We start from the raw sequence: 14,752 nt of genomic DNA on the forward strand, positions 1-14,752 counted from the left end.
CATGTCGCGAGAGTTTCTCAATCAGGTGGCATGTCATTAAATTGGGCTAATTTAGTGAAGCACTAACATTTACAGTTGGGACCACGAAAGTTAGCAGTTGGCGGCAGCCAATCACAAGACTAGTGCGACGTTGCCATATCGCCCTTTGACGACACTAATAAAAATACTAAACAACATTTTTTAAACAGCTGGTATTATTCGATTTGGCAACACCGCACTGCCCTCATTGGCTCATTTGAAGTCAAATGGTAAATATGCTACTCCCTCAACTGCAAACTTTCGTGGTCCCGAGTCCCGACTCAAATTAGTTGGAAGCTTGGTTGAGTTTAGTAATGAATGTGAATGGTGGAGTAATGGAGTAGCCCATATATATTAATCACGGACATAACTCCCAAGTTTATTATCACTGTGACAGTGACAAAATATAAAATATGTTTCAAGGACGACTCTGGTCGTGTGGTTGAAGAATAGGTAAATACTTGATATTGCTAGAGACCATCCTCTGCCAGTCTGATCGTGTAGGCCGTATGCCTGCCGTCACCTACGTCATGTGATAGTTGTGGTGTGGTGATGGTTGTGGTATATAGTGCTGTGGTGGGGAATGGGAGGGGTAGTAGGGGGCCCACAGACATATTTGCGGGGGGGCCCGGGGAAATACTGTTACGCCACTGGCTGCGGCGGGGGTATTTGATGATAGCATCGTGATGGAAACGACTTGGGGTATATAATTGCCCAAGTAAGTAAACCTAAAATAGTTGTTTATGTTTTAGTTTTACGAGAAAAGACCTAATTCGCATAAGAGTGTCATATTTAGGACAATTTCAGAATGCATCTAAAAAACTGCCTGATATTTGTAGAAAATTAAAACGAGCAATAAATGCCCCAAACGCACCAACTACTTTTTGTAATGTTTTGAGTTATTTGAATGTAGAACACTATATTGAAAACAAAGCTTTTCATGTGTTAAATGTACAAAATTTAAGAAAACAGATCTTAAGGCATGGTAAAAACTATTTGTGCTGTTCTCTCAAAGTTACAAAAAAAATAACATCTGTTGATCATATGGATCCACACAGGATTATTTCTGCCCGAATTGCCAAATCTGGTCAAGATTGAGAAAGTGTCGATTGGTCGGGTTCAACCAGAACAGTGAGTTCACCAGATGATATTAGCAAGCAAATATATAAAAAGAACTGTACAAAGGATATGTACGTAATGTTCACATCTTTACTTATGAAACTTGTTATAAGCCTAGATGTTGATAGTTCTGAGACAAACTTATAGATTAAATTGATGTAAAAGTTGTATTATATCTATAAACATTGTTTTAATTGATTGCTTTATCTAAACACCATGAAATGTGAGCGCTTTGCTCAACTGGCTTTCACTGCTATGAAAGCAATCATAGTTAATTTAACTGTCACAAAACTTAGAAACAAATTTTTATCACAACTGTTTAGATCTGTAGGAAGGGAACAATATAAAGAAAAATGGTAATCAGTTTAGTGAGCAAGTTGTATGTGTATGTTTAGTAAAAAGTCGAATGGCATAGTGTTTTATTTATAAGTATTGGCTCGTTAGGCGGCGTCCTAGCTGAGTGGCAAAAATTCGTTCGGCGGTGCGTGCGGCATCGCTCGCAACGCCGACCGACCGAAAGTGTGTCCACACGGAACTTGCGTTGGTCGTCGCGGGGGTGTGGTGCGGCAGGGACTAGGGCCCTGTCTCAGTAGCTTTTAAAACAATTCAACAGTGAGTGGAAGTGTGTGGTCATGCTATCCCAGGGGAAAAGGCGTAAGCTTATTTTGCTTGATAGTTCGTGACTGACATACCGGTATACTTACCTGAAGAGGAAAACTTGAGAATTCTCTGGCAACTAGAGCACCTACTAATGCAATTTTTAAGGAAAGGCATCAGTTTGGTGAATTCCATTATTCCTCGTGTAAACTAATTCTGAATTATTCACAAACTATACAAGGATGTAAATTGTAACCTTTGATCATGTAGTCAGTGAATTGAAAAGAGATTTCTCGTTAAAGACTAAAAATCTTATGAGGCCTCTCTGTTGATTACTCTATCTCGTAATTGCCGCACTGTCAACCAAATTCGCACTGACGACCAAAGACAAACCAGTTTGTGTTTCGCCGCAGGTAGCTGCGTTGATGCACCACCAACCATCGCATCGTTCGGTCAGCTAGGACACTCTCATATGTTAACGTGCGTTTGAAAATTTTGCAGCCGGTCGATTCGTACGCACGCAACGCCGACCGAATTTTTACCGCTCAGCTAGGACAGGCCTTATAGGTGAGCTCATGAGCCGAGTACTGAGGAAATACAGGGTTAGTAAAAAGTGTGGAGACCCCCTGTTATTTTTTAACGGCCCATATTAGAAAAACTAAACTCGGCACACCATTATGGCATGTTATGAAGTACTTTTTGGGCATAACCGCCACTTGTCGTTCATCCCCAAAATGGGGGATTTTGGGGGAAACTCAAAAATTTCAAATACAAAGACCCATCGAAAGACCCCTCATTTTAAAGGTCCTGGTAAAAGAAAACCAGCAACGCAAATTAAAGGTCTCTATCTTAGTTCAGTAAAAAATGGCAGCCAATTGAAATTCTCATAAGTTCCCAATCCCAAAATGGGGGATTTTGGGGGAAACTCTAAAAGTTTAAATGATAAGCCCCATCGAGACCCCTCATTTTGAAGGTCTTAATAAAAGAAAACAACGCAAACTATAGGTCTATATCTTAACACAGTAAAATATGGCAGTCAATTTAATATAAAATTGCAAGTTATTACCGATTTCTACAGATATCAATCAGCTTCCATTTTTTACTGGATTGAGATAGAAACCTCTAGTTTGCGTTGTTAGTTTTCTTTTACCAGGACCTTCAAAATGAGGGGTCACTTGATGGGGCTTATTATTTAAAACTTTTGAGTTTCCCCCAAATCCCCCATTTTGGGTTTGGTAAGCAAGTGGCTATTAGGCGTAAAAAGTACTTCATAACATGCCAAAAAGGTGTGTAGAGTTTAGTTTTCCTAGTGTGAGCCGCTACAAAATTTACAGGGGGTCTTCAGACTTGGAAAGCTGTAAGTTAAATTTAACTTCTGAGAATTTCAATTGGCTGCCATTTTTTACTGGATTGAGATAAAGACCTCTAGTTTGCGTTGTTGGTCTTCTTTTACCAGGACCTTCAAAATGAGGGGTCACTCGATGGGTCTTTGTATTTGAACTTTTTAAGTTTCCCCCAAAATCTCCCATTTTGGGGATGAACACCAAGTGGCGGTTATGCCCAAAAAGTACTTCATAACATGCCATAATGGTGTGCCGAGTTTAGTTTTTCTAGTATGGGCCGTTAAAAAAATAACAGGGGGTCTCCACACTTTTTACTAACCCTGTATATGATTTTACTGTGGATATATTCTTGGTATAGTCACAGTTTGAGTGAAATTAACTTAATATTTAACAACATTGCATTTATTTAATTCATAATTTAGAATAGCCATGCTTTAAGTAGGTATCCAGGTTCCTAATGTTCCCAGTTCATTAGTATACACACATGACTGATAAACATTATGGTGCAAAAATCTCATTTTACCATAACGGACAGTACAATGGTTGTTGGATTTGAAACAAAGAGCGATCTCATCCTCTATAAAGGTCACAAGCCTACTCCTCCATAGATAAACATACCTTGGCCAAGGGCACTTTACAAAAAACCACTAATAAAACGATCAAGTGGTATTTTGATAATTATACTTACTTTATCCATCTACGAGATGGATCCAAGAGATTCAGAAGTTTATCGGCATAAACTCGTTTTGAAGCTGTGAACAAGATGACCTCAAACAGGGCTGAAACTCTTTCAAGAAACTCTCGGAAGAAAGGTCGTGTCCGGACGAAGACAGTGTAGCTGCACTCTTGGAACAAAACTGGGAATGAAAAAGAGGCATCTTGAAGCTCTTGGAGACTGCAATGGACCAATGTTTCATCCTGAAAAATATTAAAGTAATAAACCAATGTGATATTGTGATGTTTTGAATCTTTACTTTTGACTATCTTTTGACACAGGGTGGAGTCATATTCTTGATGTGCCTTTCAACAATATGAAATAGTTGGCCAAATTTACACTCAGATACTATACATTGAACCAAACTGTTGAATTTCTAAGGCCTACAATAGAACAATGAAGTTTACCAGGTTTTATAAAAGTAGAATGATAACATGGGGGCAACGTACTGTGTTTAGCACCTTTGGTATCTAGGTAAGCAAAAAGCGTAGCTTAAAATCTAAAATAAAATATTTTTCTTGTTTCAACTGATTTAAATGCATTAACATAGTGATAAAAAAGTTACAAATCTGATACATACATTGCATAATGTTTATACTTTGCACAAATTTGTATTATTTTTGGAAATATCTTTATTAGGCTTAAATATTTGTTAATAGACTTGTTTGTTGAATTTACAAGCTTAATTCTTTAAGAAAAAATCTCTAAATAACGTGATCCAATATCAAAATCCAGGGTATTTTGAAAACCTAATTACTTAGGTAATTAAAAAATGACAGCAGATAGCCTTAGTCTATTATGGGCACTTACCAAGTCCAATACAAGAGAGAACTCAGGGCTGCTGCGGGTTTTGAGTGGAAGAGCTGGACATCTAGCTCTCATCTCTGAGGTGAGGGGAGGTAGGTGCTTGATAAACAGGTACGGATCAAATGTTTCCCACTCATCATCAGTAGAGCACTGGGACACCATGCTAGTCTGCGGCAAAAGTAATCATCATGGGAGACAAGTTTAAAACCCAATATTGAGTTATAGTAAAGCCCCAACTAACTAAAATGTTGATGTCTTTTCAGATAACCTGTTATTTTTTTTGTAAGTTTTCAGTTGGAATTGTAATACTATTTTGGTTCAAAGATATCAACAGCCGATTTATATATTATTTTAATTAATGTCATCTAAAAATCTAAAACTATCTACACAAAGCCTCTCTTGGTTGGGATGCAATTTATTCATTCAGCCTATAACCTAAGAACAATTGATAAAACACAAAAGCTTAGGTTATCCTACACTCAATTTCTGTTTTATTAGTTAAAAATCTGACAGCACACATTGCAACTATCAGCTAATTACTGTCTACTTTACCTGATTAGATGAGTTATTTTCTTCATCTTCTGGATAGAAAACATAGCAGTCTTCTTCATTGGTGGGCTTCAGTTTCATATCAGAGTCTTCGTAAGCACAATCTAGGCTTTCGAGCTCAACTGTAAATCATGAAAGATTTTAAGTTATTTTTTTATAGCGAGTAAATGTTTCATTAAACATAGAGCCCAAAGGAAGATATTCCTGGTTAAAAAACTTTCCTCCTATAATCTCTTTCATTTTAAAAGTTTGTAAAATTTATTTCTACTACAATATATGAAAGATATTAGTTTTGAGTTAGGCTAATAGCAAATTTGGATTCTTTCAGATTTTGTTGTTTTAAAACATGTAATAAATATAATTAAGAACTGAACATAAATTAAGTTTAGAACCATTTGCTTACAATTAAGATTGGTCTGGTTAAAACATATTTTCCACTGACCATACATGACATAAGATAAAAATGAGTCTTTTAAAGTTGTAATATTAAGATTACTCTACTTGAAAGGCAGTTTAGGTAGTTGAAAATAAAACATAAATTACCATCTTCATCTCTTTTCAGATGCAAAAGGTGGGCTAATTCTGGCACCAGACTCAAGGACAAGTTCTGGTTGTTGTTGTTGCTTGCTGCATACAAGTTTCCAGAATTGCTATTGTGCAAACAGCCTTGCCAATTCTCTTTTGTCTCTTCATTTTCCTAAAACAAACCATAAAATTACGCAAGGAGAAAAAATGAATAGGGTTTATGAAGTAATATTATAACACAATGAGAGCATATTCAACACGTAATAATTGATTTTAAGACATTTGAATGCAAGGGGGAGTGTTAGAATTGCATGATTATCTTGAATGTATGATTACTGTATTTTAAAAAACTATTAAGTAACAATGCCCATTACAAAATGCTATGTTTAATGGCTGCAGTAAATCTTATTGAAAAGTTAACATTTTCTACAATACTGTTTATTGTCCCAGAAGCACACGCACCGATACACGCACTCCGAAACTCTCGATCTTCTTCGTCCCGTGGCCCGTGGTGATCTCCTCGATTTTTTCCTTCAGGTCCTCCAGCTCCAAGACTCCTCACCCCTCCATCTTCTTCATTAGCCCTTCTCATTGGCTGATTACCGATAGGGTGTGTGGCTTATAGGTTAGCGATGTTTCTTGGAAGTCAGCCCTACCGGTCATCGCCTAGCTCACGTCAGCTGGGAAACGAATTTGTAAATCGATGCTCATGCTACTGTTCAACTCTGTTCACACCAACTGGTCGACTAAGTGTAATGTGAACAGAGTGTCTGCTTAGATGAGCACCGTGGGTACGGGGTTAATCCCCTTTCTTACAATACATATATAGGCTATTTATACATCTTAGTATGATTAACCAGTTGGCTTACTAATTTCTACCTTAATAATAAGAAATAAAGAACAGCATAGTTATATAATTTTATGTTTAAATTAACAAAAAAAATATATAAAATTTAGGACTGGCTACGTCACTGGTTATTGTACTGTAGTTTTTATGTTCTGAAGCTATACTTTAATTTTGAACTTTGGTTTGTGTTTGTACCAAGCAAAGGTTAGACTTACGTTTATTCTAAATTACAATCGCTGCTTTAAATGCAAAACGTGTATTCACAGTAAATTGTTTATTCCTTCTACAGTTTACTCTTGATGATTTAAGAGTGGAACTCATTACCTGAATATCTTTCTCAGAAATCTTTGAGCATAGTTTATCTTCAAGTAGAATCTTCTTTGAACGTGAAAACCCTTTCTTGAGACTGTGGTAGGGTGAAACATTTTCTTTGCATGTCTGTAATGTAAATAGTTATTGGTTATATTGGTACGAAAAACAAACAAGTGATGTCACTAAACTCCAGGAAGTGGGTCAAAATATACAATTTAATTGATGAAACTTGTCAGTTAATATAATCATTTAAGCAGGCCTGGACTGGCCAGGTCCGCAATTGCGGAGGGGCCCTTACTCACTTACAAAATATGTTGCTGCGTTGTTAGAAGATATCGAGTGTTCTTGCTAATATTTTATTTAAACTTTTCAAAGTAGAAAAACGTGTTCAACAACTGTTTATATCTTGCTGATTATATGAAAACTTAATACAAGCTACTGTGTTATGAGTTGAGTTACGTTGTTGTGGTGTAATGCATCGTCTGCACAGTGATGTGTGTTTAGCAGACAATTACAATCGATGCTCTATCAAATCAGCTGATTACTCAATAGGGTGGGCAAAAAAGATGGGAAAAGATTAAAAAGAAACAGCTTCTTTATGTGTCGATTCTTGATTCCATAGATTTTTGAACATTGGTATCGGAATCGAGAAACAATCGTCAAGTCGTCCAAATACCGACACCCGGCTCTTTTTATTTATTGTCAAAATTTTACAATTGAATTTTGATTTTTCTGCAAAACATTTCTGTATCTAAAAACAGTAAAATAAATGTCAGTAACATATTTGCTTGCTGTAACATACAAAACATCACTAGCAGGCAAATAGGTGTTCTTTGTCAAAGATAGTCCACCACACCACTTCTAGTTAAAATATGCAACTGTACATAAATGTATTAATACTCTTCTTTAGTGTGAACAAAATGCTGTACTTCAAGGTGTTTTAGGATTGTAAACGTAAAAATAAAATTACCACCATTGTTATACCTAACTAGTTTTTATTAACCAATTTTTACAATCAAAGAGTCATTGGATTTGAATTTGAAAGGGATTTAAATGTGATGAAATGTAAATTAATGACTGAGTCTCTTGTTTTCATGGAATTCGACTTTGAATATTTAAAAGGCTGCAATTAAAAATGTTATATTGGATAAAATTAATTTTTCAATAAATCTATCTCTTTTATTTATTTTAACTAAATGCCGATTTCCAAGAAATAGGTTAAAAAAACAAAGATGAGATTCTTTGTGTAAAAAATAAACAAAATGACGGATATATGGGGAAAAAACGTTTTTGTACACATAAAACACCTTAACAGAGTAAAGCACTTTACTTAACTTGACACGCTGTATAGATCATGTCTACTTCAGTGTCCAAAAGTCAATGGTTTAATGTAAGGCCAACTATTAAGCTAACACACTATGTAACACTGTCTGAATGAGAAACCTCTTTGAGAAGACTGCCACTCCTTCTACGCCACTTTGTAACTCTGCCGCAACGGCTGACACGAGAGCTGTGTGTGGATACACGGGCGGAAGTGTGGTCGATGGCTGCTACCTTCTGTACCCCTCCACCCCGGCCACACCATCTCAGCCTTGGCCGACATCTCTTTTCACTACGTAGCCACATCATCTTTGCAACTCTTTCGGACCTGCAACAAGCCATATTCAAGGTCTAAAGGGGAGCGAGCTTGTCTAGTGGTTGAGGGGGCCTTCCATCTCCAAGGTTGCGGGTTCAAATCTCACAAATCAGCAAAGAAAAGGGGGTCCAGGGGTCCTCTCCCGGAAAAATGTTTCAAAATAAAAGCCTAATATAATATATACAAGGTGGTAATAAAGTCTGAAGACAGTTAAATATTTTAAAAAATAATGTAGATAGAGCTACAGTACTTGGTACAAAGTTACAGAGCATAAAACTTTATTTTAACACATATTCAGTGATCCAATAACTCTTCAGGGGGACGACCCACAAGGAGTCGGAATAAATTCTTAAATGGAAGCATAGGTCAATATGCACATCAAATGGAAGGTCTTTTTTAGTAGAATACAATGCCGCAAACCACACTTCAAAAGACTGATCCTGCACAAAATGGCAGCCATTCAAAGATTTCTTGAATCTGCCATTTTGAATCTTTGAACGACTGCCATTTTTTACTCAGGCGTTCTTTTGAGATTGAATTTACGGCATTGTAATCTATTAGTGAAGACCTTGATTTCATGTGCATATCGACCTATGCTTACGTTAACAATTTTCTTCCGATTCCTAGGGCTGTGCCCCCTGAGGAGTAAGCGTATAATAGCAATGCAAATTAAATGAATCTTTGAACAACTGTAATTCTTGGCTCGGTTGTCCGTTTTAGTTCAAATTTGCGACATTATATTCTGCTAGTAAAGACCTTTATTTTGATGTACATGTCAACCTATGCTTCTATTTAAGATTTCCTTCTGACTCCTTGCTATAGGACGTCCCTATGATATGACAGGAAATTTATATTTCCTAAAAAAGTAGATTTTTAGGTGTGGTGTTGATGTACCAAATCTTATTAATTTATCTGTTGTCGTTTAGAAAATATTGAACTGTCTTCGGACTTTATTACCACCCTGTATATATATATATTATTGAATCAAAAACCTAAAAAACAATAATATAACTCATATTTTTATAAAGTAATTTGTATTTTTTTTAAGGAATGTGAAAACAGTTCCAGGTAGAGCCTAGCTAGTTACATCTTAGGATATAAAGGTGAAACTGGAACAAAAGGGGTTTAAAGAGCGTAAGTATAAGATGCAGAAATTTTCCATCTTTATTAGTTGAAGAAATCCGAATGGGAAAAACTAAGTTTTCACTAAGTCTTTGTTAGAATCTGGAATCCAATCACGCCCCTAGATGAAAAAAGTATTTAAACGTAACAATATTAGTACATAAACCAGAACAAAACTAAAAAATTATAAACAAAAACACAATGAGCAACTTAGAGGTGGTTTACGAGTCACAGATAATCCTAAGTCCGAGCGCAAAATCCAGTTATAACGGTTAGAAATCAGGTTCACGAGTACGAGGTTATCCGCGCTCGGGCGCAGACAGATAAACTTCATCCAATTTATGAGAGGGATAAACCTGAGCGCAAAAAGTCGGCTTCACGAGTCCAATTAGAAAACACCCCGGGCCAAAAAATCAACTTGTCGGGTTCTTGAGTCATGGTCTAGCGCAAATAGGATTATCTCAGGCGAAAATAACAATGGTTTTGGACTTGAACTTAAACCTGCTGAGGGGCCCATGTGGCTGTTGCCAACCTTCCAAAGAAAATTTCCTGTAAATCCCTGCTGTTGAGCGACGGCCAACGTTGGTCTTGGCTAACGCTCTATGTCGTGAACCCATTTTTTGGCCGTCGGTTAAAATTTGCCGAGATCAACGATAACCGCGGGCCACGCAACCAAGAACTCGTGAACCTCCTCTTTGAGTATGGAAGTCAAAAGAAGGAAAAAATATTGTGATGGATGAAAACAATTAATACAAATAGAGGGTAGATTAACACAATTGATGACATGTCTATAAAGATGTGATAAGATGTCACATAAGGGCAAAGGAGGAATTCTGCAAATTGTTTTGAAAATCTTATATTTCTTTGATTTACAACACTGACTCATAAAAAAATGCAAAAGTCAAAATTTAACATCTTTATTTATTTATTTTTTTACTAAGTAATTCCTGTTAGATATTTGCTAATCTATGGAGTCTCTAACATTACAATGAATATATTCTGTTTTACATGCATTGGGAAAAGACTAAATTAATAGGATTCATTTCTTATAATTGCAGTTTTATATAAATAAACAACAAAAAACGAAATAGTGATGTCAAAGGGAAAGATAATGAACTTTATTTATAACTCGGATTTTGGTTCTGGGTAGAAAACGTTTTGTTTGTTGGAAAGGCAGTTATAGAACTTTTTTTGTTTTTTTTTTTTTTGTTCTAATTTCTTACTATTATCAACTTGCTTGTTTAGTTTGGGATGTTTAGTCTATTTGCTATTTAATTAATAAGTCATAAAGTTGATAAAAAATACACACCTCAATATATTATAACTGAGCAGGAATTAAATTTGGCTGAATCATCTTTTTGTTTCAATTTTTGTACCTGTACAGTAACCTAATTTTGGAAAAAGTTAACAACTGTTTTGAAATGCTCAGAGCAAAGGAAGAAAATCAGTAGGCCTACAGTTTCCATTTTATATTTCATTAGGTTTACATTATGTTACATTGCACATAACTAATAAAAAACATTAAGTCATAGAGTAAAAAATTTTAATTGTTGGGCACAATTATATTAAAACCAGGCATGTTAATTATTTTATATAACAAAGGAAATTCACTAAACAAACTTACCTCTTTAATAGCAACAGGAGGACGTTTACGTATCTACTCTACGTATTGCACACATTGCCTGTGAAAAGAAAAGTTATGTTACACCAAGAGCAAAATGTGATGTATATTTTATGATAGATGTAGAAGTTTACTTGAGTGTTATGTGAACATAAAAATGCATTACAAAGTCAAACTATATTCAGAGTTGCAAACAATTGAAACAAACTTAATGAGGACACTTTCCAATTGCAAACAAAGCACTAGTACAAAATATGTTTCTTGTAAAATCAACAATTTTACCATCTCAAAATTATTACTTGCACTTCCTTTCAACCAATGTTACCTGGTTTACCAACAGTGTGAACTTCAAAGTATTTACAATGAGTTTATTACAACAGTAAAATGACTAAAAAATAAAATGGTGTGACAAAGTAAATTTTTTATCAGGTTAGAAAATTATTTAATAAATAAATACCCACGCCGCAGCAAACCTGTCGGCTAAGCGAATTTCCATTTGTCTGAATTGATTTTCAATTAAATATATTTTAATAACATTAGGATTGGCGAGTACCTAGGTTTGCTGCTACAAGGAAACTAATAAAGTGTGTTTTTTAGTAAAATGTTGATAGCGTAGTACAAAATAAATAAATTTGCCAAGTTTGATCAAAATATTTCCATAAACAAGCAAACTACAACATTTGACAGTATTCTCCATAAGAATAACATGGGAATTTTAAATTTACAATTTTTTTAATTTTCTCCGTTACTAACAATCGAACAAAAATACTTTTATATACTAAATTATTTGTTTTTTTAAGCTCTTTAAAAAGGTCTAAAGAGAAATCGGGAAATTTTGTGTTTTGAGGGTCAAAAGTGAGAAAAACCAATTTTTACCCCATAAAACCCCCCGTAAAGCCCCGTTCCCATGGTCCGATCGTGCTGGTTCGCGAACTCATTCAAGTTTATCCCGCTTTACACCTTTAAACCAAATTTCATCAAAATCGGACAAAAATTACTCAAGTTATCGCGTTCACGGACGTATATATATATATATATATATATAAGTCTATATATATATATATACATATATAAAAATTTGAACGAATGGTGTTTTTGGCCTCTGGGGACATCAAAATGAAAAAGTAAATCGGTCCCGGGTCTAGGTCTTACCGTGCCACCTACGGTAATAGCTACTTCCCTATAGGGAAATTCGCTAAAATTTGAACGAATGGTGTTTTTGGCCTCTGGGGACATCAAAATGAAAAAGTAAATTGGTCCCGGGTCTAGGTCTTACCGTGCCACCTACGGTAATAGCTACTTCCCTATAGGGAAATTCGCTAAAAGTGTTTTAAAATTAATTCCCATTCTATCTCCTGAGTTTTTATATTCTATATTATAAATAGGTTTACATACCTTATAAATCCGACAAACAGCTCAAATTTTACAGAATATTGTTAACATGTTTCGGCTTGTATCTGCCAATGTCAAAAAATTGCAGTTGGATGAAGAAATCCTTGTCATTGTTTACTAATATACATAAACACACACACACACAGACGAACGGGACGACGACATTACGAAAGAATAAAACTTGATAGGCTTATTACTAAAATGCACGTACAGGACGCGCAACGCGGTGAAGGTCATGATGCAGAAGGCCTATTAAGTTTTATTCGTTTCGTAAATGTCGTCGTCCCGTTCGTTTGTGTGTGTGTGTTTATGTTTGTTAGTAAACAGACAAGTATTTCTTCATCCCACTACAATGTTTTGACAATGGCAGATACAAGCCGAAACATATAATCAATTTTCTGTACAATTTGAGCTGTTTGTCGGATTTATAAAGTATGTAAACCTATTTGTCATATAAAAAGTTCGTGTAATTCAACCAACCCCAAAAAAATTTTATTTAAGTAAAATTAATTTAAAAAAGTACAAAAAATCCAAGACGGCACAAACGGACAAGATGCGGTGTAAAACGGCTGATTTGTACTGTCCGTGCCGTCAAATAACATCCGACTTGCTGACGCGCACAAACTAACACGCCGGGCCGCGGCACAAAACGGCTTTGTCTTTTTCTGTTACGTCAAATAACATCTATCCTTGCCGCCACGCACAAAAGGACAGGTCGCAGCACAAGATGTTTTTTATTGTACCGTTCCGTCAAATAACATTTATACTTGCTTTGGTTTTATCCTTTCCCATTAAACAAATTCGTCTTTACCGGTGTGTGCGCACAGCGGACGACGCGATGCTATTCAAACTACTTTTATAATACAAAAACTATACTCCATACGAATACAGCTATAAATGTATAAGGTAATAACCGGCAATTTACCCAGTGCAAACGCCAGTACGCCCAACTCCCGCCCAATGTATTGCCAAATCTTTGCAGTAAAGAAGTAGCTATTACCGTAGGTGGCACGGTAAGACCTAGGCCCGGGGAATATATAACTTAGTCTACTTTTTCATTTTGTTGTCCCCAGAAACCAAAAACACCATTCATTCAAATATATATATTTACCGTGTATAGATAATATATGGGTATAAGTGGTAGATATATATTATAAATTATAGGTTTCGCCGAACCTATGTGTGTGTGCCTATGTGTGAACCTATGTGATGTATATATGTGTGTGGCCGTGAACGCGATAAATTGAGTATTTTTAGTCCGATTTTGATGCAATTTGGTTTAAAGGTGTAAGGCAGGATACACTTGAATGAGTTCGCGAACCAGCATGATCGGACCATGGGAACAGGGTTTTACGGGGGGTTTTACCGGGTAAAAATTGGGTTTTCTAATTTAAGACCCTCAAAACACAAAATTTCCCAATTTCTCTCTAGGCCTCTTTAAAGAGCTTAAAACACAAATAATTTATAATTGTAAATTTACTAAGCTAATATTTGAGTAAAAACACACTTTATTAGTTTCCTTGTAGCAGAAAACCTAGGTACTCGTTAAACCTAATGTTATTGAAATATATTTAATTGGAAATCAATTCAGAAATGTAAATTCGCTCAGTCGGCAGGTTTGCTGCGGCGGGGGTATTGTAGTGTTTGTTTGTATAGGCATTGTAGATCACCAAATCAGCCAAACTCTATCAACTAATCATACCCAATACTTGAATTTTCTTTGCCAATTTTATCACTCCTAATCCGACTCGGCGCAAGCGCAGAACACTACGTCACAGAGTTTGCCAAAAGATGAAATTAGGCAAGACAACGTTACACACAGCATAACAAACATCAAAAGACATGTTTTATCACTGCTCTTGCTATATGTCTATCATACTGTCGCCGAGATCTAACTTAATGCTGTATGCCTATACTGACATCTAGGTCTGACGTGATACTGTTTCTGTCTTGTCTCAGTATAGCTTTCATGTCATTAGTAATCATAACTGCAGCTAACAAAATTCTTTTTACCGTAAAAGCCAATTATTTTAAAAACAAATTTATGACAATCTTACAAAAGAACTATGGTCATCACTTTATCGTGGGATTTTAAATTGAATATTATATGTAATTCTATTTTGTACAAAATACCAATGCAATCATAGAC

General features: G+C 35.6%; 1 protein-coding gene across 3 annotated transcripts in view; it reads right to left on the reverse strand.

Moving 5' to 3' along the window:
• Nucleotides 1-14,752, reverse strand: part of LOC128998152 (CTD small phosphatase-like protein 2) — a 35,706-nt gene that overhangs the window by 11,361 nt on the left and 9,593 nt on the right. For 2 of the 3 annotated variants that reach the window (XM_054424159.1, XM_054424160.1), the window contains exons 2-8: nucleotides 11,215-11,272; nucleotides 8,276-8,480; nucleotides 6,845-6,958; nucleotides 5,692-5,845; nucleotides 5,152-5,270; nucleotides 4,603-4,767; nucleotides 3,766-3,995 (exon numbers count right to left, since the gene is read on the reverse strand). In XM_054424159.1, the coding sequence (XP_054280134.1) occupies nucleotides 3,766-3,995; nucleotides 4,603-4,767; nucleotides 5,152-5,270; nucleotides 5,692-5,845; nucleotides 6,845-6,958; nucleotides 8,276-8,461 (968 nt within the window). In that variant the 5' untranslated portion in view covers nucleotides 8,462-8,480; nucleotides 11,215-11,272. The remainder of the gene's footprint in view (nucleotides 1-3,765; nucleotides 3,996-4,602; nucleotides 4,768-5,151; nucleotides 5,271-5,691; nucleotides 5,846-6,844; nucleotides 6,959-8,275; nucleotides 8,481-11,214; nucleotides 11,273-14,752) is intronic. The other variant, XM_054424161.1, reaches the window with a different exon arrangement.

Source organism: Macrosteles quadrilineatus, unplaced genomic scaffold (genome assembly GCF_028750875.1).
Source record: "Macrosteles quadrilineatus isolate MER2022 unplaced genomic scaffold, UCM_ALF_1.0 Scaffold_7__1_contigs__length_78375512, whole genome shotgun sequence".
NCBI lineage: Eukaryota > Metazoa > Arthropoda > Insecta > Hemiptera > Cicadellidae > Macrosteles > Macrosteles quadrilineatus.